Source organism: Mizuhopecten yessoensis, unplaced genomic scaffold (assembly GCF_002113885.1).
Source record: "Mizuhopecten yessoensis strain PY_sf001 unplaced genomic scaffold, ASM211388v2 scaffold8149, whole genome shotgun sequence".
Lineage (NCBI taxonomy): Eukaryota > Metazoa > Mollusca > Bivalvia > Pectinida > Pectinidae > Mizuhopecten > Mizuhopecten yessoensis.
The window spans coordinates 550,011-577,563 of NW_018407403.1; the positions used below are offsets into that span (position 1 = coordinate 550,011).

Here is a 27,553-nt window from a genome sequence, read left to right on the forward strand (position 1 = left end):
TGCTGTATTTTTACACGTAGTTTCAAGTAAAAATGATAATCTAGAGTTGTTCATTGTGCAACAATATGGTGTTTTCGAGTATCATAAATTTACTGATTTTCTGATGGTGCATTTATGTTTAATTAACAACCCCCCNTAGAATTGTATTACTTTCTTACCGGCACAAGAAAAAAGCCTTAAGCTAGGTGATACCAACGTTTGAGCTTGGTAATGGTTAAATGCATACGGTCCCCTACTAAGAATCCTGATTTTTTCTATTTTTTTCACTCAGAAATATTTTAAGTTGGTTTAATGTTCTTCAATCGTCGTTATTATTTGTTCATAAAATTCATGTATTGAATGGTTTTCTTTTAAGAATTATTTATCACAAAGGAAACATACAAAGTAGTATCCAACGGATAATTACTGTTTATCTAGAAGAGCCATGACGATCCTTATTTAAAACTGCTATAATAAAGGTAGCTCTGTGTCAGGTGTCATTGTGCCCATTCGTACCTGTCATGTATGTAATTATTATCTTCACCTGTAGTGGTCAGAGTCTCGGCCATTATAAGGTCATACTTCTGATTTAGCATGGCCCCAGGGCCCATGTCTAACCATATAATCGTGACCCTGAGAGTCATGATATAATAGTTTACCAACATTGTTTTGACACCTGTGTTTAATATACTCATCCTTACGTTTGTGCTACCTCTATTACTTAGCAACTCTGATGTAGACATTAATCATTGCGAAGTCGTGCATCACTAACGGCAGCAGTATCGCATATATTGTGTGTAAAACGTATATTCTTTCGGCTAGGAATACTCTATATAAAGCACATGTGCACGACAATGATACTTATTTCATACATTTGGCAATTTAGTAGACTGAAGTCAGTGACAATACAGGTATACTAAAAAAGAACAATCATAACTGGCGTTTTGCTTAAATTTAAGGTTGGTTCCATTATTTCTTATTGGACCGAATAAGACTCAAGTTTGAAAGGTGTTAGGAATAATTCGTTAAAAATCGTTAAATTACGTGAGATGTTATGATGCAATTGCGTTTATCGAATTAGGTATCGATGTGTCTGGAATATTTCGAGATCGTTAGTTAAATATCATAATATGACTCAAATTCAGATTATGTTTTGAAATGTTGTAGGAATAATTCGTTAAATATCGTAATGTGGCCTGCGAAGTCGTGATACTGAAATGATTATCGTGATTAATCCTTAAAAGTGTGTTTTACATTTTCGGTTGAGCTTATTCTTTTATCCGTTCCTCCATGAACAAAAAAATGTGTGTTTCTATGAAAATTGCCTCCTGTTAAATAACACAATCTCGAAGTGTTGTAAAACACCATTCATAGCAAAACCTGAGTTAAACAAAACTACTGGTGGATTGTTCTCCCTCAGAGTCTGCTTAAACCTTAATGGCCACAACAATCTCCTGAGAGTAGTGGCACAGTTCTCTATATATGTACACAGTTTACATGTTCTTCAATAGCCATTACCCATCACATCATTGATGAGTCCCTTGATGATGGATAGTTGTCCTACACTGTATCTATTACCAACTTATAAAGTACAACCACCAGTGCATGTGCTTTGTTCATCTTACAAATATCAGTATAATGTATGTGTCTGGCACGTTGCCATGGAGTCGAAAGCAGAACACCGGAAATAGCGTTCAAGTAAATGTTATCTTGTTATTTATTGCATTTCCTGAAAACAAGAGCAATGCATTTGACATGAACGTAATGTGAAGTATTTAATGGTTAATCCCTGACAAGCTACATAATGACCATTACGTTTCCCACAGACATTTACTCAGTACGAAGTGACAAAAACAGTCTGGCTAGTATAACGACATTACCAGGACTCTCGTCCTACATACAAATAATCTTTAAGATGTATTTTTAATTGTTTTCATTACACATGATTCAGTTAATAGAAATTGGCACATCCTTTCGATAATGATATTAAATTATAAGTAACATTTTTCTCACAACATGTAATAACACAAAAACACGTCATCATTTTGCATTTTTCACAATGAACTTAAACAAAATTCATTTTTTATCAATTTATGTTTAAGTTCGGGTTTCTTCAATCCATAATAGCAAATCATTTATTAAACACACCCGACTAAAGTAAATTTAAGCTAATACATGGATATTAATTTATAATGATACGAATTTTTTTGATTTTTTTTTTCAACATTATTTTATGATTTTTTAAACCACATATCTCTGGATGATAGCAGACATGGCCATTCCATGGTTCACTATTGTTATCCTATACAGTACATCAAAGTTTAACCAATGAGCTGCAGCTCCGTACAGCAACATTGACCTCAGCGCGACCCACATTATCATTATAGGTTAGCCTGAAGCCCTCTATCGTGGTAATGCACAAGTAATCCCAAGAGGCAGTTGGCAAACAGAAGAATGCAGCCAATGAGTCCACAGTTGGGACAAAGGTCATTGGCAAGTAGAGGTCAAGGCCATATAAATTCATTTATAAATGCATTATTCACGAAGCAGCACACATATTTCCGGGCAACATTAATGTTTACAAAAGCCAAAGTTACCGATTAAAAAGTCGAGATCATTTATAGTAGCTTGTATTCTTTAAATCATTCCCTTAACTGTTGCTGAATTCATCAACCGCTCTAGTGTACTTACCGCAACTACATTGCCTGTCAAATATGATGATATGTAAGATATAGTTTGCAACCTTAACCCTTTTACCACTGTAGACCATAATAGACTCTTCAAAATTAATGTATGGTCGAAACCACTAGAACTGTTGAAGCAGAAGGGAAGAAGCATACATCACTTAATCCATTGCCTTTCAAAAGACAAGAGCTGGTTAAGGTCAGAGGTTAAGTTGACCTATAACGATATAGTCGCATCATCCCACAAAATTTCTATATGGCTATTGTAATTTTTACAAAATATTAAACTAACAATTACTCCAAATTAATTTCTGTTGAATATTTTGAAGTACCGAGTAACGCTAAATGCTGGCAAAAAAATCTTTTAATGTCGATAGATATGTGATATATAGTTATACCATTTGTAGAGGACACAAAGGCGTATGACAAGGAAAGACAATTAATTTTCAAATATACTCTCACTTCTACCTACTTCCCATAATGAAATACACAAACATGGATACAACGTGCAATTATGTACACCTGATTAGAGTACCCATATCATAAATAATGTTCTTAATAAAAATCTAAAATAAGAGAACTTACATACGGTGTGATTTTTGTTATTTAATTGAACATTTCCGATTCACTTGGTGTTAACATAAACTATATCAAAAGACAAACATATCTTTGTTGTCCTAATGTTTCCAAGTAGTAATAACAAATAGCACATGATTTCAGGCCATACACAGTTTCACACGAAACAAGACAGGTCTATCTTTTTTTTAGCATCATGACCACTGACCTGTGTTTTGTAAAGGTCATGAGTCTCCAGTCCGGACAGACCACCTGCCGAGAGGTCTCCTGTGGGAGATCTGTCTTCCGTCTATCACACTATAAAAAAATATCTTTTTCGAGACTGTTAAACAACTTTCACAACTATGGTGCGGTTTACCTGAAATACTGGTTTAAGAATATATAATCTACTGTAGCTAAATATTGCAAATTTTGATTTAAACAGATATGGTCATTGACATTGATGAGACCTTATGGTGTTTAAACATATTTTTATTGTCGTAAATAAGGACAATTAGGATTGATGTTTACCACCTTGTTGTAAAAGAAACATATCATAAATTTGTCCGTAGAAAGCTTTACCTATAGCTTAGTGTACACTGTAAGGAATTTTAGAGTATGACAAAAGGTCACTTGTTGTTGTTCTGTCTTACTTTGACTCCGGGAACCTATACTAAGGATGATAAACATATTTATTACAAGTACCTGGTCATTGTCCGTAAAAGTAAAATGACATAAAGAGATAAATATTGCATGCATGACGCATTGTGAGTTTGTAATGTAAAGATATATATATATATATACATTGTCGTTACTCGAACTTAAGCTATCACGTGCCGGCGGGGAAAAAATCTGAAACTATCGTTCACAAAAAAGTAGATGTTTACCATCAAAAATTGTTGTTTACAGTTTCGATCACAAATTGACTACAAGAAAGAAAAAAATTGGGTTTACATTATTTCCTAGAATACCTGTGAAAAAAATATAAGTACTAACACACTTTGACAGTGCGCTTTGACTGAAATAACACCATTGTTCTGATAATGCTCGAGTTGACCTACATATCATACATGTGTTTGTGGTCTTTCTGACGTTTTTATGTATTATCTTATGATTATTGCCTACATGTACAACACGCTGTCTGAGTAGCAGATACTGACAGCTGATGTGTTTAGCAGGTTGATCGAAAAAATGGCACCTTTAAGGAGCGAGTCATTTTCCCTGAAGGCAAGATAACGGCATACTTATTCGTGAATTATTCTCCACGTGACAAATGATAATATAATATTCTCACATTGATAAAGTAATTTGTGTACGCAGAAGAATATCACATATCCTATCAAATACATAGTTTCATCGGTAGGAAATAAATGTACCTTCTCCAAAGTATTGTATCCGGTATCCTCAAAAAAGTAGAAAGTGTTATTTGTTCAGTTGATAGAAGTGGAGTTTGAACAACTCAACACATCTTTTGAAATAACTTTAGCAACCCATCATCTGGACTATTTCTTTTATAAAGGAACTACATTGAGTCGTTCGCTGGCGACCAGGTAGCTCAATCGGCTATACTGAGTCGTTCGCTGGCGACCAGGTAGCTCAATCGGCTACACTGAGTCGTTCGCCGGCGACCAGGTAGCTCAATCGGCTACACTGAGTCGTTCGCTGGCGACCAGGTAGCTCAATCGGCTACACTGAGTCGTTCACTGTCGACCAGGTAGCTCAATCGGCTACACTGATTCGTTCACTGGCGACCAGGTAGCTCAATCAGCTACACTGATTCGATCACTGGCGACCAGGTAGCTCAATCGGCTACACTGAGTCGTTCACTGGCGACCAGGTAGATCAATCGGCTACACTGAGTTGTTAACTGGCGACCAGGTAGCTCAATCGGCTACACTGAGTCGTTCACTGGCGACCAGGTAGCTCAATCGGCTCAGTTTTTGTTTAGAGTTTGGAGGCCCTAAGTTCGTATCCCGGTCTGGCCATGCATATCTCGTTCCTGTTACAATTCTATCAGAACATTTGACTTTTTTCTCTTTATGAACTTTTTTTCTTTTTAATTTAAGTAACTCCTTAGTTGTCTTATTGAGAACCAGGTAGTTTTTTGTCATGTCTCTCATTGTATTATGGGGTAATAACTGTTGGGTTATTGATTGGGATATTAGAAATATTTCAACATTGTTTGTTTTTTTTTTATTATTTGATGTTCCCAACAGTTTCCCACTATAAAGTCATAATGAGCAGGAAGAGCACCGGGTTCCGGTCCCGCCCTTTATGAATGTTTCCCTTGATAATATGAAAACAGTTGATATCCTCCCAATAAACACGGAATAGGAAATATATCTTTCTAAATAGCCAAATCATACAAAACCTACAACCATACTATTGACTCAAATGTATATAACCTGAACCATAGAAAAGGGCGCACACCTGAAAATGCACTAAAAATTAGATGAATTCAGACTTAAACATATTTTTGCAAAGTATTATTAAACGTATTATTAGGATAGAAAGGGTCTCACTAGATCACTGGCAATTTTTTTCGTAAGTTAAGGATGCCAAATGTGTTGCAGGCATGTCGAAAAGGTAAGATAAATATATATGGATAGCAGTCGGAATATTATAAATATCTCTGTTCGACCGGAACCCTCTTTCAGCCTTAATGTGGCAAGATCGACTATCTATAAAATGTTTCCTTAGCCCAAAGCTCCATTCAACCGATCAGATGAACCCTTCAATATCACCGGCAGTGATTGGGATCTTGTACGTTATCAACGTACCGTGATTTGTTTAATTCCATGCACAGTTGTTGTAAATGAATACAGTTAAAAAATAAATTTAAAAAAAATACAGACTCAAATAGTCATGAATTAAAAAATAAATGAAAATAATGTTTAACTGACACAAAATAATAGCATGATATTGTTAACTTATATGAATTTTAGGATATGGAACAACGCAAGATGGATAAACGAAAATCTAGACTAAACTTCAAGTAAAATAATCAAAATTACAGTATACTTGAATTTCAACAAAATCATGACTTAAACTTAAAATGACTAAAACTATGACAAAATGTGAACATTACAAAAATTAACATGGAGAAACTTGACAAAATTAAATGAGATTAAGACTGCCGTGTAAGCGTCTTCATCGACGATATCCTGACATCGAGAGCTCGGATAGTGACAACAAAATCACAAAGCACTCTAATGAGTATAATAAAAACATCGACCTAGATATCACACAAGGACATAACATATTTACATGCGAAATCCTGATCAGGACGATTGAACTTATGCCTATTCTTCATAGACCTAATTAAATATAATCTAGAATATGGATATGCTGAAACATAACCATAGCCAAATAAAAACTGAAATAGATACGAAACAATAGTTTAACATATACGATTAAAGGCAGAGGAAATAAAACGTTGACTAAAGTAAAGATAGAGACAGAGACACAGATCAAATAAGATAAAAAACGAATTAATGAAAAAAATACTTAAATACAGTTTATTAAACTGATGTTCGCATGAACTAAAGCATTTTTGTTTTAACGAGGGAAGTAAAAAAATAGCACACTAAAATATAGGCATTAGGTAGGCTTAGCATAATTTAACAAAGATATAGATAACAATGAAATGTACATTAAACCGCAGACTACATATGTCTCAAACGTACGCAGAGGCGATATATATAAATAGCCCTAACATAAGCGTAGTCCATATACCTGTCAGTAAGAAAGCATTAGGTGTCACTAAAGACACACGCGCAGGCGTGATTGTTTACATGTTTTGAGACCAGAAATAGAAACGGTGTATGGTAACAAACATGTTTACTGCCTGAGGGATGCGTGTAAAGACACACTGTGACTTATGTTAGTATATATACTAAGGTGAACATTTGTCTCACGACTAACGAGTTCCACGCGTGTTCTTATTGGCAAGTGTGCTTATTTTGTGAATCATGACCTTTGTGAAATCTTAGGTTTATAATCCGTTGTTGTTTTAAGAATGGTGCATACATGTATTAACGATGAACGAAAATTTTAGTTAGATTTTTTTTTTTGTATATCAATATAACATGATTAAATTAAATTCAAATTATTAATTTAAAATGTATCTTAAATTAATGACTACAGTTGTATATGAATCATCATCATGTATTAGCATTGATTATTCACTGTATATCAAATCAATGCAAGTAAGCTTGCCTTTAAAAGGCACAAAAAATAATATTTGATAACAAAAGAAGCAAAACAAGAAAACACAAAAAACATACCTTAACATTGCTGAAAGAAGTTGAAAGAAGTTGTCATCTGATATAAGAAACAAGTTGGGAAAAAAGCTGTATAATATGTATTCATATGTTTGATATTTAGGAAATATTTTAATTGAAGATATTGTAAATCATCCCATCTTAATGATTTTTAAGTAAATTTACGTTGAACTAGTCAAATTGGATAATAGGATGTTTTTCTCAGATTTGACGGAACTATTGTACTAGCTGACATCAATATAGCATCTAGGTCATAAAATGATCTAGGTCATAGCAATCATCTAGGTCATAGGAATAATCTGGGTCATAGGAATAATCTAGGTCATAAAATAATCTACACTGTAGCAATGTTTTCAATTCTGAATGTCGTAGTGCCGATAATAAACTTAATAGGCCTTTTTTATATAAGATATTTAGGAAAACCACTAGTGGTGATTGATATCAGTCATGCATCCGTTAAGATGATTGTAGGGCATTTTATTATATTACGTCTTTAGAGGACTCCTTTAGGATAACAGGGACCAAAAGAGTGGCAATCCATATTGGTGTAAACTACTATTAAAGGCATTCATTAATACACGTGTGTGTTGTGGTATTTATTGAAAATGGTCCAGTAAGGGAAGTATACCGCATAGAAGTATTAAACTACCCTTTTGTTCTGTAAAAAGGTCCTGCAATTTTCAAAAGGATCGTTATCAGAATGTACGATTATATTTGGTATAAAATGTTATTAGACAAGAGATATATGCCATAGGAGATATCAATTGAGCTCAAACATCGTTAATACAGTCATTATGTAGACCAATTTTGCAAAACCGTAGAAAAACTGACTTTTTTATAAATATCTTTGAAATCTACAAGTAGACGTATTCTATTGTTTTTATATACTTATTTATGTTCCACGTGCCAATTACTGATTTGATTTACACACGAACTAACGACAACTCACCAGTGACTGACCGACAAAAAAATAATACAAATATGTGTCTGAAAATAGTCACTGACATCAAATGTCGAACCCATACCTACCTGTTCATCAAGGTTCAAACCTTGTCGATCTTTTTAGACGAAGGTCGAGGTGGGCTGGCCTACTATATCATACAATTGTAAAAAGGAAAACATATGATCTCAACCGTTTCGTTTATTTTCATTGCGTTTCAATTTTGTTTTTGCTAGATATACCAACCACGTCCGTCCGTTTCCCGACCAGATTACTAAAATAATGTCGAACATAAAATTTAAAGATATAACCGAAAGAAATGACCGAATTTAAAAACAAAAAGGTTCGTATATACTTGATTAATGAGTAACATTAATTTGAATATCTAAAGGTTATATAAATATTGCTATCAAGAAGTTTCTAGTGAAAAGATATTTTATTACCCTATATGGTAAGAATAATTTCCATAGGAGGAAATCAGAGATGAGAAAATCACGAAAACAACAAACAAAGTGGATTTCGTTAACAATGACAGTTTTATGACTAGATTAACATATTATCCTAACTAAACGTGGTATACCATACCAAGGTTTGATGTAACAAAACAGTTAATTGAGAGTGTACGCCAAATACAGACAGGGGTACTTATATATCATGGGAATAACAACGTTATATCCCAAATGGGTTGACAGGAATCCGTGTTGCTGTCCCCAATTACGTGACCAAGTGGCAGCTAGTGGACACACAGAATGGCCGTTTAAACCACATTAATGTTAAGATTATTTATTAAGGTTTTGGTATAGGCGTTATTATTTTGCTTTAAATTATTAAGTATTAGACACGTTAACCCTTGTCGTTGCTATAACCGGTGTTAGTGGTGACCGGTACGTGTTTCATATTTGCTCGTGTGAGGTTCAATAAGGGGTATTTTTTATTTTATTTTTTATTTATAAACAAAAATAAAAAACGTATCTTGTATGCTGATGAATAATGTATTTTTTTCATGATAATAATCACCTCAATTAATCGAGTTTATAAGTATTATGAATTGTGAAATGTACACTTTGTATTATAATAACATTTTTGTATTTTCTTTTTTTCTAAATCATCCTTTTTATGTCCTCTACTAATGTGCGTAATTAATTGTTTAATTAATATAAAGCTAGCCGCGCAGAAGGCTCGCAAAACCCGGACAATAATGTGTAACTATGAGATATGTCAACCGTGCTCGGACGGTGATATATGTGTGCGCCGTGGTCGGTCATATAAAAGAGGAGTCTCCCTGACCATCCGCGTCAGTCCTCCACACGAACTCCACGGCACGCTGATCGCCCATTCCTTTTAGACGCATATACTGGAAAAATGAGGGAGTTTATTCTTTTAATCGTTGTTTCAGGAATCCTGTGTAAGTATTTCATTTTTTTTTATTTATTTTTTTTCAATTATAGTTTTCGAATGGGATATTGCTCATAAAGGTAAAGTTTATCAATTGTGCTAAACTTTTAATAATAACACAAATTCCATATGCCTTAACAGATATACCTTTTTATCGAAAGCTTAAACAAATATTGATGATCTACAACTACACCTTTTCTCCAAAGGTAAAATTCTATTTCACTATTATCTTTTCTAAAATGATTTTAAGATGCAAAATATTAACAAAACTTTATTATTTCGGGCATCATATCTAAATACGCGAATATTTTGAAATGAATTTCAATAATATTTATTTTCTTTCTAATTTATAACAGGATTAAAACGATAACTTATCTTTTCTGGATTCTAAGGTAATCATTAATTGTGTTTACCTTTGTAGCAGAATTTATTCTTAAGATAGATCTTTAATTATTTGGTTTGGATAAATCTGCTACCGGCAAAATGTTAGAAAATATTCGCTTAATTTATATCACATGCTTTAAATTCCCCTGGATATAGTTTTATACTTAACGTTGTTATGTCTTCGGAGGAAGTTGCTGTCATACCATGCGCCAAGAGATATTTACGCATCTAGGATTTTTTTTTGTCCGCTGTGCGGTCACTCACAGGAAAATAAATGAAATGTCAATTTATCTGTTTTTTGCTTTTTAAATGATCCCTTTTTAACACAAATTGTTTAACTTACGTGGGTATATCTTATCTGACTGATTCATACACATGCACTTTACGTGTGATCAAATTTAACTGTTGCAAATTATTTCTTAGTATTTATCATTGCTCTATTTAGCGATTAGGTATTTCAATTTTTAATGTAACGAACATCAAGTTATGTTTTTTTTTATTATGAAATTACAGATGCCAACGCCCAAATGCCTTCCGGCATGGGTGCGGCGGGCATGGGTGCGGCTGGTATGGGCGGGGCCGGTATGGTCGGGGCCGGTTTGGGTAGAGGAATGATGGCAATGGGAGCAGCCGGGGCTGCTGGAGGAATGGACATGAAAAAAATGCTTAGGACCCGTGTTATGATGAATATGATCCAGAAAACAGGAAAGGGGTCTTTCTTCCAGAACATGATGCATGTGAGAACTTTTTGTGAATCTGGAGATTTCGTCATGGGTGAGGGAATCGCTGGTGTCATGATGGCTGACTGTAACAGGATGATGGGGTTAAAATGTATGAAAAGATCAACGGAAAAATATGGCATGCCAACCTTCCTTAAATGTCAACCGAACGGTTTATGCTGCTTTGATGGTATCCGAGAAAAATTATTAGCCACCTCTTTTGCTGCTCAGAAATAAATAGTAAGTTCTTAAAGAATTGTTTCATAGTGTGGATCAATTTCAGTATGTTAGCATGTTCGCCTTAATTTCAGTCTGTCGCATATATTTACAGATAGTCTGGTATAATTTGAAATGTGTGTGCAAAGCAATGTTATTGAATTGAAGAAAACTGGCAATTAATTATGAATGTATAGGTCGATCTAACGAGGCGAAAGCTAAAATTGATTATCTGCACATAACATGATTTATTATCACTAATTTACATTATTATTGATTTTGTAAATGAAGTCATATATAAAGTTTATGTACAATGATTGTGATATAATTTACAATTTACTTGATTAATTTCATTTCGTAGATAACGTAGTGTTATTTTTGTTACCTTTAATTTGTTCCAGTAAGTAACATTTCCCCATGTGTTAATTCAGAAGTCTTCCTTACATTGTGATATTGCATTTTGCTATCCCACAATTAACCTCATTAGATTAATACCGATAAACACATTAAGAATTATGAAATGATGGGATTAAATATAAACAAAAACATTCAACTGGTTTCTGGTGGCTATTTGATGTTTTTAGCATGATATTTGATTAAGCGAAATTTAAACAACGCACATCTTTTAAAGTATATGTACTTTTGACCATTTTGGATTTCAATCATTTCGGCCCCTAGCATAACCAATTAGTCCAAGGTAAATGAAACTGCTTCATGATTCAATGAAGCTCATCTTTGGTATTATGTGTATAGCGTGATCATGCCATGTTAAAATGCAATATTGTTATACACATTGATTATTTTGAGTCATTGATAGACGAAGGTTCATTCTGTATACTGGAAAAATTTCGCTTAAGTTTAATTTTCGCCTTTTTCGCCCTCCGTAATGGGCAAATTTATTACAGCAAATATTTGTAATCAACATAGTGTACATAATAATTAAATGTGAAGGGCAATTTCAATATTGGACGCAAATGGATTTTAATGCAAATGGCGAAAACTATATGTAGCGAGAAAACAATAAATTAGTTTAGACTTTTTTTTATTATCGGTATAGTCATAATATCAGTAATTCAAACATGCTATACATATAAGATTCGAAAACAAGTACAAAATACTGAAACGACGATTTGACGGCACTGACGAATATTATGCATATAGATGATAGAAGGGAAAGAGGTGCGAAAGGGTTTAAAGAAAGTATTGTTGGGGGTAAAATATATAGGGGAGTACATTACAGTAGATTGAATACCATGTAATGTCACCATCTCCTCAATAGCATTGCACCTCGACATGTTAACGCATACCTCGCTACGTGCGATGTCGATAGAAAGAAGACAGAAAGTAATTAAATGATTACTGTCTTTTCCATTCAGAGGACTAACATCGATTTTAAATACCAGACTCGGTATATTAATCTGCAACCAGGTAAATTAATACTGACAATCATTTTAAACATGATTACAAACAGATATCATAAATCTTTATTCAATTTTGCTAAAATTGTTTTCAATAATTAAACTGCAATTGTGAATAGAATTTGTTTTCCTATTCAAATGTCATTTTTTACCTAGTTTCGTCAATGGTGGAAATTTTGTTTTAAATTTTGATACGTTTACATTTTTCTTATTTTTTTTCCAGAAGGTCCAATTGAAAGATATTTCCAAAAGCTTATCTGTCATCATCACCATTACAAACCACAGGAGCGGCACGTGTTGTTTTCTCTATGACGTCATTTCCTTTATTTACATGCCTTTCGCAAAATTTATATAAGTATTCATCTAATGGGACCCCAAGGTCATTTCCAGTAAACATTAAATTTTGTTGAATTTTAATGAGGTGTTTCTTGTCTTTTAAATTTTGTATTGTTCATAGACCGGAAGTGCATTCGTCCTGTGGTAGATCTAATTCAATTAATGGATTCATGTGGGATGAATATCTCGTTATTGAAATGATACCGATGTATCACAATTAATACCTTTCATACATCTATATCCCTCCTCATTTGACGTTTTAATTAATGTTCAACAATTGTCAAAAGTTATCTTTTTCTATCTATAACACACTAAATTATTTACAAATACGAAAACTATCACAGTGGGTGATGGATAAATTGCATAATCTTTTAACAAAATGTTAAATGCGTCATGCCTGACACTAGGCTGTGCGCCAATTTTAAATGGGCTACTTAACGAAGTTCCGATGGGTTTGTTTGCTATCATAAAATTGCCTACAAAATGTTATAGCGTGAGAAGTTTGGTAATATTTTAAAAAATGTGTCAACAAAACCATTATTTGAACTACAAAACGATAAACTAGGGCAAATATTAAACATAGGAAGAATTTATATTGGGACCCCTGAAATACTAAAAGGATAATAAGACAAGTGGTTCCGTAAGGGTTAGTTCCAGCTTCACTGATGTCGTCTGCCATGCAAATTTAAGTCAAACCCAAGAAGTGGCGCGTACTCACATCGACACTCGGGTAGTGACAACAAATCCACAAGACACGTTTATAAGCAAAATAAAAAATATCGACTTTTATGAAACACAAAGACATAACTCGAAACTAGGGCAAAGTGTGAACAAATGAAAGATTCACAAAGAGATTCACAAAAAGTACAATAATAAGAGCAGGTGTTCCGGAAGAGTAACCGCCTTCTGTTCCATCGACAATTCCTGATATGTAAATGTACGTAAAATCCCTTACTAGACACGACAACCGCCTAGTGACAACGAAACAGCAACGCACACGTATGAACATAATCAAACATATAAAGCATTCGTATTAAACAAAATGATATAAAAAATACATTTCATGCAATCGTTCATTACCTTGATTTATAATAGCAATCATAAAGTGAAACCCTTTAATGATGTGCGATAGCTACAAGTGTACCTGTACGTCTGCAACATCTATTCCGTTTATGCTTACATTTCTGTTTTACATTTAAAAAACCCCATTAAGGTTAGTGTTTTTACCTACAATTCAAACTCTTGTTGCTATCGGTGAGGCAAGGTCAACAACTAAAATAGCAACAGAAGAACAGCCGACGTTTGTGAAGTTTGCCACAATTTTCATTTGTTTTTGTTTTTAAGAAACTATATTAAATAACATTCGATTTAAATGCAGGGTAACGTTTTAAATAATGTTTTGAAGAACTATTTACCGATCGCGTAGTTCTACAATCGTAGCAGTAGTACTTCGGTAAAGTATTCATACAATGTAAATAACAGTTGCAGGAAGGCTCTCATAAATTCCTTCATAGATAAAATATAGTGGTGAATTATAACACAAAATGTAAATATAGTAAGTTACTCATCACCTCCATTGGAACGAATGAAATTTATCGCTGTTGAAATCTTAACATCAGTCAAAGATAAACATTTTCTCTCACCTTGTTGATTTTTTTTACATACTTACTAATAAATACTGTTATTTTGTATATGCGATACAACAGTTGCTCTTAACTCATATCAGCCCTCTCCGTATCAGCCCGCAAAACCCAAATCGCACCCCTTTTTATGATGTTTTTCGTTTTTCAATATTTCAAAAGAAAAACAGATCATAAGACAGTAGATCTATCCGTATTTTATAAGTAAGTATGTAATAAACAGAATAAATTGTGCCCTTTTCCATATCACACCCAGTATCAACCCTCGACCAATATAAGCCCTCGGATGATATTTGAGTCTCGGGTTGATAATGGGTGCGATATGGAAAAAGGCATGTATTATTCTCTATGTATCATATTGTATCATATATATATTGCAATGTTGACGTTATCGTAAATGTGACGTCATACGATTGTTATGACTCGCGAATTCTTAGTAGAGACAATGATTCCTTCCACACTTTACAGATGCATTCCAGCTTTGCTTTGGTATATATCATGTCTTTTCCTACACGAGGGAAACGCAACTCACACATGCTAATATAACAAACCCATCAACATGACTTCACCACTTTCACCAAAGAAGTGTCGACACTCTTTCCAAGTGCCGTTGATGATAGTGCGGTTCACTGTGTTCACATTTATAACTTTTTGATGATGGTAATCGTAGGTATTAATTGATTCTTTAAATCAAGGTGAAGTAGAGAGACAGAAAAAAATTAGACCTTCGGGACAAAACTTTTCGAAGTTGACAACGAGGCTGTTGCCCTCGGATTGTCTTTAATTGTTTGTCTACAGTACAAAGTGGAAGAAGATCGTGGACACACTTCTCCAAGGTATGAGGAATTATAAGTCTCGATGTTTCATTGGTATACAATGAATAAAGTGAACTGGGTAAAACATTATTAATATAATATATACTGGTGATCTATTGATCAGCTACGATTTCGGGTAGATAAGATTGGAACATTTTACCAAATACCAATAAGTAAACAGACAAAGAGAAGAAAAAGAAAACAGAGTTAATGTGTATAATACTACATACCAATTCTGACGTGCGAATGTCAATTCAAAATGTCCATTCTGGTGGATCTCCGACAGTTCTCTAAGAGTTGACATAAATGTTATAGACACCGTTTAATCTTATCTAAGATTCAACTGACAATATGTGTATGTCTTACTTGAGTGTTATCATTTGTTGAAATAGAGTTAATGTAGTGAAAAAGAATGAGTACAATAACCGAGCCGCAATCCCAATTCGGGATTACTTCACTCCTAGAGGCAACATTATGTTAGCACTGAATTGGAAGGTATTATGCTATTTAGTGTATCGGATAGGGAATTTAGATTACTTTAGTAACTAAAAATGAAATTCACAATTCGACAAAATCTGTTCAGTTGTATTTTCATCATTGAATTTTAAAGAAGAGGTATTTTACCGCTGTACCTACCCATCCAGGAATAAAATATTTAGCATTCAAAGAAAATCTAAGTTGTTGTAACATTACTGCAAATATGTATGGATTTTGACAATTGAAACATCCAAGGATTAGTTTGATAAATTTATGTGAAGGAAAGCTTTGTATTGATTTTTTTTAGATAAAGTGTGATAAAGTATTTGGAGCAAAAATAATATATAACGTTCATTCAACTTTAGTCCGACTTATCTCCCTTGTAATGTTCATGAAACTCAAACCGTTTTAAGGGCTGATGATAAATGTTGGAAACAGATGGGAATACATATTCGAAAAACACTTGCTGTCAACCAAAATAAGATGCTGGTAACGAAAATGGCTTTAAGGTAAAAATAATGTTGATATTTTTCTACTTTATATATACTTAACCTACTAATCAGTGAGCAGAGTTAAAAGTGAAAAAGACAATATGCATTTCTTAATGTCATATCACAAAAGCGCTGTTGTTTTCTTATTGAACCGTCGTAAACAGTATTGCTTGTGATAACAAATGAGTAAATTAATTAGCAAATGTGTGTGCTATTGGGCTCTCGAAGTTGCACTCCCGGGTTGAATACGTTTCATTCATGCTACACACATGTGCAAGATATTACACCATGTATTCACCTTTCTCGTGGAATAAAACTGTTATCAAATAAGAAACTAGGATGGTCTTTTCAATTGGACACGTAAAACAAATAGCTTTCTTATATCAGCTGTTTACTGTCCAATGGTTTGAACGATAAATTGAGTTGTTGATTGATAAAATGGTTGTTTGATTTTTAACCGTCATTACACATGCAGTGCGGTTCATGGAAAAAAGACTACCACAGCGTCAAATCACAAGAGCTCACAATCAATTAGAAAAATGTCAACAGAACCGAAGTGACAGCAAAACAAAACAAGAGCCCAATGGGCCTGCATCGCTCACCTGGTATTAATCTCACAACTGTAACCTTAAAAGTGGACTAAAATGAAGTTACAGTCAAAATATCAGTGTCTTGACTTCAAGTCATTCAGAAGAACCTGTTAAACGATTAAAACACATTTGACGCCTGTGACCTTAAAAAGTCAAACATGGACATTAAGTTGAACAAATGTCATAGCCCTTCTTCCCAGAATGCAACTTGCCAAATATCACCACCTTAAACCTTTTGTTTATTGAGAAGATGACTTTTAAAGATTTATACACTATGGAAAAGATGTGACCATGAAAGTATGTCAAGGTCATTCACATCAACAAGCAATCACTCTGTATGCTTTAGTTATTCAGAAGAAGTCGTTTAAATATTTCAGCATATTTTGACCCCTGTGACCTTGAATATGGGCAAAGGTCTTTCATTTGAACAAACTTAGTAGCCCTTTATCCCAGCATGCTACTGACCAAATATCATCAACCTGGACCTTTTGGTTTTACAGGAGAAGTTGTTTAAAGATTTCAACATATTTGACCCCTGTGATCTTGAATATAAGTGAAGGTCATTCATTTGAACAAACTTGGAAGCCTTTTATTCAAGCATGGTTCTGGCCAAATATTAACACCCTATACCTGTTGGTTATTAAGAAGAAATTATTTAAAGGTTTAAACATATTTGACACCCCTGTGACCTTGAACATGGGTGAAAGTAATTCATTTGAACAAACTTGGTAGTGCTTCATCCTAGCATAATATTGGCCAAATATCATCATCCTTGGAAGCATCATCCCAGCATGCTACTGGCCAAATAACATCAGCCTGGGCATCTTGGTTATTCAGAAGAATTTGTTTAAAGTAAAAAGTTGACGTCGGATGGACGCCGGACGGACGACGGACGCCGCACCACGCCATAAGCTCACTTGGCCCTTCACGCCAAGTGAGCTAAAAAGGGAGACAACAGGAATCCGACATATAAAACACGGGGCGAAACCGGGCGAAAAATCAAGACCTCCGGAAAAGGCAAAAATTCCTTACATTTAATGACACCTTTAATGAAACTAGAACATCAATAAATATGGAAATATGGAAATGAATGGATTGTTTGTATCCATCTACATATTATCTTATGAGGCCACTAATGTGTGGCCCCTGCAGAATCGTGGTTTTTCTTTTGTGTCTTGTCAGGCACGGTAATCTAGTGGTAGGACGCTGGACTCGCGACCGAAGAGTCGCCGGCTCGAGTTCCGTCACGGCAATGTGTTGAATCATCGAACAAGATACTTTACTTCGCTTGTTTCAGTCTAATCAGCTGTAAATGCGTACGTGGTTGGGGAGTGCTAGAATTGTTGAATTCTAGTTGTGAACATCACTGGCTGTGTGCTCCCCAGGGAGCTGATAAATAAATTGTTGATAAAGCAGTATATTCACAGTACAAACCTCGAAATATTATTGATTATTGCTAAGGGTACATTATATTAACCAATATATCAGCTTACCCTATTACAACACTCAGGATATGTCTTTAATTATCCCATTTTTGTGTTTTGTCTCTCTTGTCTTTCTAATGTGCCGTTGGTGTTGCCAGGACGCTTAATATCATACCAACAAACAGGATAAACAAGGACGGTCAAGTGTTCAAAAAATCAAAGATAATTAAGATAAAGTTTTAAAACATTTATTTCACAAACCTCGCCCCCAAGATTTACACTTTTTTGTCAGATATTTAATAAGTTTGAGTTAATATGATAGAATAATTATTTTTGCATAACGTTATAATTATTATTCATCATTGTTGGATTCCATTCCAACGTTCTAGTCAACTTGACTAATTAAAAATGTATCTGAATGCTTTTATTCAAACTTTTCAAACCAAAAAATCGGAATAATTAACAGCAGGAAAACTACATAACTGGGAAAATACTACATTATTGAAGACCAGTAATCAGTAGGAGTGTCACAATAGTATTTATTGAAATAATTATTGTCTTTTGGTAAATATAAATAACTTATTGAATCAAATGATTAAATTAACTTATTTGTAGCTACTTCAGCGATTCTTGATGATATCAAGCGAATATTGAATAAAGCGGATGAAGTATTGACACGCCCTCTCCGATAGTCGCTAACTACTCAGCTCCATACGGAAGATATTTACTGAAACGTGCTGATTAAAGTAATCTGAAAATTATATTTAACTGTTTTTCTTCAATTGTACTACAAACGAGTTATCCAAATTGTACCTTGTATAAACATTAATTTTATTCAAAATGTTTTGTGGTTGGTGTTGAGTGAACTATGATCTGAACATCTTCAAAACTCATTATCTTATAACAGACCAGCTTTATGCATTGCCCAATGAATCCAGAGACTGACTTACCGGAAACCAAATAAGCTTAACAGATCTAAATAAAACCAATTAAAGAAAATGACCGTTACGTATTATATAATTGTTTTTTTACAACAATTATGAAGCAAGTTATTTCAACTGATATTAATCAATCTTGTCGGCCCTGATGTTAGCGTGCGTGGGGTATTAATGTGGCAGGACACGAGTGTACTCAGAGGAAACCCACGTATTCAATGTTAAGCTAACCAGGATTATCAGATTAATTTATCATTAATGAATTATGTGTAATTTCCATCTTTTTTTTATTATTAACAAAAATAAATTAGTGTAGTAAATAGTTTGCGTCCCTTTATACCAGCACTGTTCTATATTTTGCTGTTAGGGATGCATGCAAACGTTAATCAATGGACATTTTCTTGAGTCCTTCTGCCATTGTCTCAAAGCTTATTCAAAGTTTTTTTCTGTGCTGTTACGAAACGTAAATATGAGGTTAACAAGTCATGTTGTATTTATTCGTTTATGATCCGCTATTACATTTTGTCTGATACCATCATAAAGGATAACAATATGCATTTCAGTCCTTAGAAATAATCATAAGATCATTTTGAAACCTGAGACCAACCAAAATGCGCGGTGCATGTGATAATTTGTTCGCCTGACGAAATCAAAAATGTAATTTTGCTCTTAAAGGTCGGCGCTTCAACTTCAGCGCCAATCGTCGTCTGAAACGTCTAGGATACGGCCTTTTACATCAATCTCCTCTACTGCCTCATATATTCAAACGTTGACCCGGAGACGTCCAGAACCTCGGTACTTTTGCTGCAGTTTTTGGTAGATGTGATGAAAAAGTTCCTGTTAGGAGAGGAAAATATTTTTATAAAGTCAAAAATATCAGATATCTGTGTTATATATCAAAATCCTACTTCATTTTATAAGTACAGCTAGATTCTCTGTCATATGCCAAATAACACTAGAGAAAGAAACGGCTCCTTATTTATATTGTGAATATATGTGAAGAAATCATAGTTTCAAAGACACTGTTAAATTACAGTAAATAATATTAAAGTTAGCTGAATTGAATTATTATTTGAAAACTACATATCATAATGGAATAACATTGTCAAGAAATGTAAGTTAAATAGTAAAGAAAAAAGAATGTCTGGTCATATTGCGAATCCTTTGGATATTATAATCAAAAACATATTGTAATTATAGCGGTTTGTCTTTTGTACTATTTTCGCGGGTTGTGATTTACGATTTGTCCTGTTGTCTAAAAAAGTGGGTTGATACATAATAACCATAAAGTCTGCGAATCATCATTTATTATCTAGCTGAATAAAAATAATTTTTAATTTCGCCCAACTACTAATTCAACCCTGACCTTACCTAGAGTGTGGGTACACTGTGGGAATATTATGTTTCTGTGACGATTCTGAAAAAAGATGAAAAAGAAACAATGGATAACAAGTGAATCGATTTGTATTTTAATAAAATAATGTCTATGTATACATTTATACATGGCTCTCCAATTAATATATATAGAGAGAGGATATGTAATAAAATAATGTTTATGTAACATTTATACATGGCTCCCCAATTAATATATAGAGAGAGGATATGTAATAAAATAATGTATACATGGCTCTCCAATTAATATATATATAGAGAGGATATGTAAGGTTTTCCCGTTGAATAACATACCTATTTCACGAGTATGTCAGGATATTGATATTTTTCACGAGTGCAGGGCATGAAAGAAAATATCGTTTTATTCTTTCATACGAGAATAATATAGTAGGTTCATTGAAAAAAAAAACATTTCTATTTATTACATATTTTAAAAGAAAAACGACAACTATATCGCTGCATCAAAAACGTTTGGACATTAGTAGTATAATATTTGACCCCAGGTACCTAATGACGTCACACTTGACAACATGGCTATGCGCCATATTAAATTGGCTCCTGAACACAATTCTACTGTTTTCTGGTATTTTCTGGTAGGTTTGTTCTTTCAAACAAATTATCAATTACGTTTATATGTTAATAGCTCAGTGTACCAAAGATGTACAAACACAACTATTTAATCTTACGTCGTTTCTGCAACTGAACAGAAAATCTAATAATAAATAAAACATTATTTTGATTGGTCGATATTAACTCGATACAGTACCATAAAATGTGAGTATATATCAATTCGTATTTCTGAACTGCAGTGACGTTACAGCTTTTTATCACAATTATAATTTCTGTTATTTCACTGGTAAAAATGTCATAAAACTGTATATGTTATTGGTATACCGTCATCAGATGGTGATTACATAAATCACATATCGTCCATGGCTCTTCGTACCACCAATATTATCAATTAACAATTCTTATTATCAGAATGTGATAATTATAAAGGTTGCTCCCCTTGGTATACGGTTGTGCATGATTAGTTGAGATTGAAATGAGTAGAAATCTACAAGCCGCCTTGGATTGTTACAGTAAAAGTTTGATACAAAGTTTTATCATGAGGTCCTGGTTTTGTTTATCGCTATCAACTGGTATATATGTAAATGTTATATTTTTAGATTAATTAAGAGAACAAGATGGCTGCCATATGGCATTGGTGAATTTTAGGTATGATTGCAAGAGCTGTATATCTGGTAGGTGACTATCCTAGATATATATACAGCTATTTATTTGATATGAGTACATAAGACGGTTAAAAGTTGATGTTATGCATTTGATAGACATCCCACTTATATGCACTTCATTGTGCCCACCCATAACCCCGACCTCCCCCCATCCCCATCCCCTCCACACACATACATACTACACCGATTACACACCAACATACACACAATCCTTATTGTTTATATAGTGAGTTAGTGGATGTAGGCGTATGAGTAAGGTTTTCTCTGTAATTGTATAAAGTATACACTCTATGACTCATCCTGAAAAATGTCATAGACAAGCACGGCTTCATTCGACACACAAATTTATAAGTTAAGCCCACTTAGCTATCTCTGTCGTCCCAGTATACGTACTCGTGCACATGTTTACTATTCACAAGTGACAAGTGGCCAATTGACTCTGTAATCTAGCATCGACAAATGATACATATACTATTGGTGTTTTCCATTTCGGAACAGGGAAACTGATACATTCATTTTCATTTCCTTAGGTTGAAATATAAATGTATGTATAATGTTTTATTCATTTAGACAATGCCGGTACTAAAACAGTAGTTTTGTTTCTGTGTATGTTCGTGACACAATCTGGCTGAACTGGTCATTGCTATATTACTTCATACTAACCTTTATCCACATTTCATTCCTTCATATATTCGTATTAGTAACTGATCACTTTTCATTTTCCTATATGAAGTTTTACTCGTATTAAAATATATGCTGACCACAATGATGAAACGATCATGATGAAGTGGATGATGACAGGTGTCAGGGAGTATGAAGATGACAAAACTTGTTTGTATATGAGTATTGTACCTTTTATATAAAAAAAGAGCTACAGATAAATAAAAATGATACAACTAATTAAAACAAATAAACCCATTTTTCTCATTTACTCGCAAAGTGAGTTTCAGAAGGAGGGGTAATGAAAACAATGATATATAATTATTATTTGTAGGGTTCCTTAAGCCATAGTCACCTGGAAAACAAATTGAATCCTTCCAGATGAAACAGAGCACACGTAAGAAACACGCACGTGTTTGTGCGTGCAGTTGCCATCACGGTTGTAAATGTGTGAGAGAAGAATCTAATGATACTTTGAGTATGTTGACCTTATGTCAGTCTAGGGGTAATTAACTTGAATATTTGCAGATCATAACAATGTGTTTTCAGGATTTGTCGTGAGAAGAATTTTCTCATCGCGAGCACGTGAATTACATCGAGAGGCCATCGCAAAAATGAGCCTCAAAACGATGTAGAAACAATCATATCGTTATCTGCTTTTCCATATATTATGCACATTTACGATTAAAATGGTGCTGTTATCCCCACGGTTGTTTTTCGTAACTTTAAATTGGTCCGTTTAAGGCGTTTATTACGCGGACCACCTCTGTGTGATTACTATTTCCGGTTTAGGACGTCACCTGGCACATACAGACGTTCTTTTATCTTAAGAAAATACGTTTCCAAATGCTTGGAATTGGGAAAATTTGTTATGATAGTGAACTTATTACGCTACCGGTAGGTGCTATAAAGTAGTACTGTATATAGATGATGAAAGATGTTTTCATTTTTTCTACATCCTTTTTGGTTGAATTATAATCTGCGATCGTTTGTGTTATTCACCTGGTGCTTCTATTTTTAGAAACATCAGGTACATATTACCTTTACCACGTAATCCCAATTGTAACGTCAACATGCTCTGTGTAAAATGAATAAAATGAAGAACTTTATCTGGACAATTTGCTTTCGCTGCGATGATAAAAGCTTTATAATTGCATATCTAATATATAATGGACTTTTATTTCGGTGAATGTGTGGTTGCATGGACCAGAAAAGGTATATTAACCTCGATTTCGACTCGGTCAATATTGCTTTCTCGGGTTCATATGACCACATATGCTCCTCGACAAAAGTCAAATAATCGATAAATAGTAGATATACTTACTCCGCTTCCTCAGCACGATCAATACGAGAAGCACTGCAATACAACAGAAAATCAAGCTTGCCACTATCACCAGACCAATGATCGCCTCTTCATTCACGGAGATATCGTCAGCTGTAACAACAAGCAGAGTGAAAATAAGTCAGAATGGCGAACAAGCAACAATGAGGGGGAACGTAATCATTAAACTTTACATGTACCAATGATATATACGGTTTACGGATGTTCGAGGCATTGTAAGATTGACATAATACGTGTAAATAATTTTCATATTAAATGAACGAAAGGCTTGTTATGATAAAAACAAATCATTATAAAGATATATGTTGGAATTCTAGATGCCTAGGATCGACCTGAACAGAACTAAAACTTATAGTGATTTCAAACAACCTAATCTGACTTGAGGCTTTTATATAACTTGATTCGAAAATTGTTTGAATGTTATTAAACATTAAAAAATCGTTCTTTGAATAAGTATGGTGTATAACTCAACCTGAATGTTTAACTACTGAACCTGAAAATGACTGTTCTAGAAATAGAATACATATATTGATATAAAAGTGGGTGTACTGGATAGCTGAAATCACTTAAAGTTACTATTCAGGATAGCTGAAATCACTAAAGGTTACTATTCTGGATAGCTGAAATCACTTAAAGTTACTATTCAGAATAGCTAAAAACACTTTAGTTTTAAATATCGATAGCTGAAATCACTTAAGGTTTCTATTCTGGATAGCTGAAATCACTTAAGGTTACTATTCTGGATAGCTGAAATCACTTAAGGTTACTGTTCTGGATAGCTGAAAACACTTTAGCTTTAAATATCGATAGCTGAAATCACTTTAAGGTTACTATTCTGGATAGCTGAAATCACTTAAGGTTACTGTTCTGGATAGCTGAAATCACTTAAGGTTACTATAATGGATAGCTGAAATCACTTAACGTTCCTATTCAGGATAGCTGTAATCACTTAAGGTTTCTATTCTGGATAGCTGAAATCACTTAAGGTTACTATTCTGGATAGCTGAAATCACTTAAGGTTACTATTCTGGATAGCTGAAATCACTTAAGGTTACTATTCTGGATAGCTGAAATCACTTAAGGTTTCTATTCTGGATAGCTGAAATCACTTAAGGTTACTATTCTGGATAGCTGAAATCACTTAAGGTTACTATTCTGGATAGCTGAAATCACTTAAGGTTTCTATTCTGGATAGCTGAAATCACTTAAGGTTACTATTCTGGATAGCTGAAATCACTTAAGGTTACTATTCTGGATAGCTGAAATCACTTAAGGTTTCTATTCTGGATAGCTGAAATCACTTAAGGTTACTATTCTGGATAGCTGAAATCACTTAAGGTTACTATTCTGGATAGCTGAAATCACTTAAGGTTCCTATTCTGGATAGCTGTAATCACTTAAGGTTTCTATTCTGGATAGCTGAAATCACTTAAGGTTACTATTCTGGATAGCTGAAATCACTTAAGGTTCCTATTCAGGATATCTGTAATCACTTAAGGTTTCTATTCTGGATAGCTGAAATCACTTAAGGTTACTATTCTGGATAGCTGAAATCACTTAAGGTTACTATTCTGGATAGCTGTAATCACTTAAGGTTCCTATTCTGGATAGCTGAAATCACTTAAGGTTTCTATTCTGGATAGCTGAAATCACTTAAGGTTACTATTCATGATAGCTGAAATCACTTTAGCTAACTACTCTGGATAGCTGAAATCACCTTGGGTTTCTTAGATACACTTATATTACATTTCAGCTAATTCATGTATACATTTGTTCATTTTTTTCTGATATAAACCTTCAGAGTAAGACATTTAAATCTTACGATACATGGTGTCCACAGAGTAGTGGACATACTGCTCTAAAAGTTCGACATTTGAACGGTATGAATTCTACTTACATCCACTGGGATAATTGTTCTTCTCGTTGATACCTTGGTCCTTGTTGACTTGTGTTGTCTGGTTGATATAAAAATCGTCATCTGTTTGTGACGTAATGGTGGTTGCAATGACGTCATCTATATCATTATCGTCATTTAAGATTTTAATTGTTGTTGTCGATATCTGTCTGACTATAGTGGTTGTGTCCTCGCCAGAACCATCTCCAGAATATCCAGGGAAAATTTCATCCGAGACGTGTTTTGTTGAACTGTATTAATCAACAGAAAAGGGGAACTTGTAAAAAACAACTTACCTAATGAATCTACGATGAATATCACTTATGGAGGAACCCAGGATGCAGCCCAACATGTTTCCAACAGTCTTTAAAAATAGCATCCCAATGTTTTAATGAATGAACGAGAAACTTAATGCCATTGAGTGCGGAACATATACACATCGTCGTCTTCTCCAAAGTATTTGACTCCAGAAACAAGATTCTTTAGAAGGGTGGTTTCCGATATATTTGTTTCTTCAGCGTCGTTTAGGTTACAAAACTGTTTAACATTTTATTTGGAGATTTACAGAGAGTTTTGGTGAGAGATAAAAACTGTCGAAACGATAGAGACAGAAGCAGTCTTTAAGTTGATATATTTGTAACTGTGAATGTGATAAAGTATTCGAGTATTATTCCTGTAGGAGAAAAGATGGGAGAAAACTAATAGACCGAAATATGTGTCCTACATGACTGAAGATTTTTCAAGTGATTTCAGTTAGGTAAGTTAGGTAAGTTAGGTAAGTTACTCAATTAAAAAAAAGGTAAAAAGTAGAAATATAAGACTTACGCTTATATATAGTGTATATTAATACAGTCAATCAGTACGTTATTAATTAAATGTCAATATGTATGAATATTCCAAATTCATGTTTATATGTGTCATTGTTTAACATTTAATATATATTTTTGTTTATATATGTACAAATTAATGTATACAATATAATTTTATAAGAGTATTTTAAATCTATACTACAGTGTAAGCCGTATAAGACAAGGCTACCAGTTTCGGCTTTAAAATGTGTAAAATATGATTAAAATGATGAGATATATCAGCAAAGCGAATATTCTTACCACTGACACACAAGGACGAGAAAATTCACAACAACCACGTAGCCTTTCATCCTCATTCAAGTCTGGAACAGAAATAATACCAGCAAGAAATACTGGCCACACGATATCCACCATTAGATAATCACGCACGCGCAGAATAATTTTTGTAGCGCAATATTTTTATAAGTATATGTGGCCCTCACACGAAGTCCGGAAATCATACAACGTCATAGCCGGAAGTTGAAGCGTGATGTACATGGGAAAATTTAAAACTTACATTGTGTTGAAACATGTATATAACAGGTTCAAGTACAACCGCAGAGAAATAATAAACTCTTTGTATATTATAGACTCGAATTAATGAATGACGTATCAGAACTCTTGTATTTTCCTAGGTTACAGAGTGCGTCGTTAATATATTTGGTCTCAGAAATTCGAATCATACTTTCATACATCAATTTTGTTTCATTTTCTACTAAAATATTAAGTAGCTACATTAATACGGTTAGATTTTTTTAATGAAACACGGTACCTGTATGTTGTCCCTAAATTTCAACGATAAAAGTTCACAAAATTATACCGAATAATGAGCAACTCTAAACTTAGAATGTTTGGGATTATCGCCAGCAGAGGAAAACAAGGGTGGGCTCCACCTCTCAGC

At 33.9% G+C, this 27,553-nt stretch overlaps 2 protein-coding genes across 2 annotated transcripts; one reads left to right on the forward strand and one right to left on the reverse strand.

Moving 5' to 3' along the window:
* Positions 1–9,725: 9,725 nt before the first annotated feature.
* LOC110455158 lies at positions 9,726–12,990 on the forward strand. The gene is made up of 3 exons (XM_021505125.1): positions 9,726–9,846; positions 10,734–11,179; positions 12,797–12,990. Exons 1-2 carry the CDS (start codon positions 9,804–9,806, stop codon positions 11,174–11,176), a joined length of 486 nt encoding a protein of 161 aa, XP_021360800.1. The 5' UTR covers positions 9,726–9,803; the 3' UTR covers positions 11,177–11,179; positions 12,797–12,990.
* Positions 12,991–18,580: 5,590 nt separating this feature from the next.
* On the reverse strand, positions 18,581–27,065 carry LOC110455154. Its single transcript, XM_021505121.1, has 5 exons — positions 26,914–27,065; positions 25,808–26,055; positions 23,893–24,003; positions 20,653–20,698; positions 18,581–20,118 (listed from the first exon to the last, which is right to left on the reverse strand). The coding sequence occupies exons 1-5, from the start codon at positions 26,967–26,969 to the stop codon at positions 20,028–20,030; spliced, it is 552 nt and encodes a 183-aa protein (XP_021360796.1). The 5' UTR covers positions 26,970–27,065; the 3' UTR covers positions 18,581–20,027.
* Positions 27,066–27,553: the final 488 nt, after the last annotated feature.

Excerpts from the sequence above, each read along its gene's own strand:
- LOC110455158 (XM_021505125.1), top strand. The coding sequence starts at position 9,804 with ATGAGGGAGTTTATTCTTTTAATCGTTGTTTCAGGAATCCTGT. Across the intron at positions 9,847-10,733 it reads CGTTGTTTCAGGAATCCTGT|ATGCCAACGCCCAAATGCCT; the intron begins GTAAGTATTTCA and ends ATGAAATTACAG.
- LOC110455154 (XM_021505121.1), bottom strand. The coding sequence starts at position 26,969 with ATGAGGATGAAAGGCTACGTGGTTGTTGTGAATTTTCTCGTCCTTGTG. Across the intron at positions 26,056-26,913 it reads CTCGTCCTTGTGTGTCAGTG|TTCAACAAAACACGTCTCGG; the intron begins GTAAGAATATTC and ends TGATTAATACAG. Across the intron at positions 20,699-23,892 it reads GATCGTGCTGAGGAAGCGGA|AATCGTCACAGAAACATAAT; the intron begins GTAAGTATATCT and ends ATCTTTTTTCAG.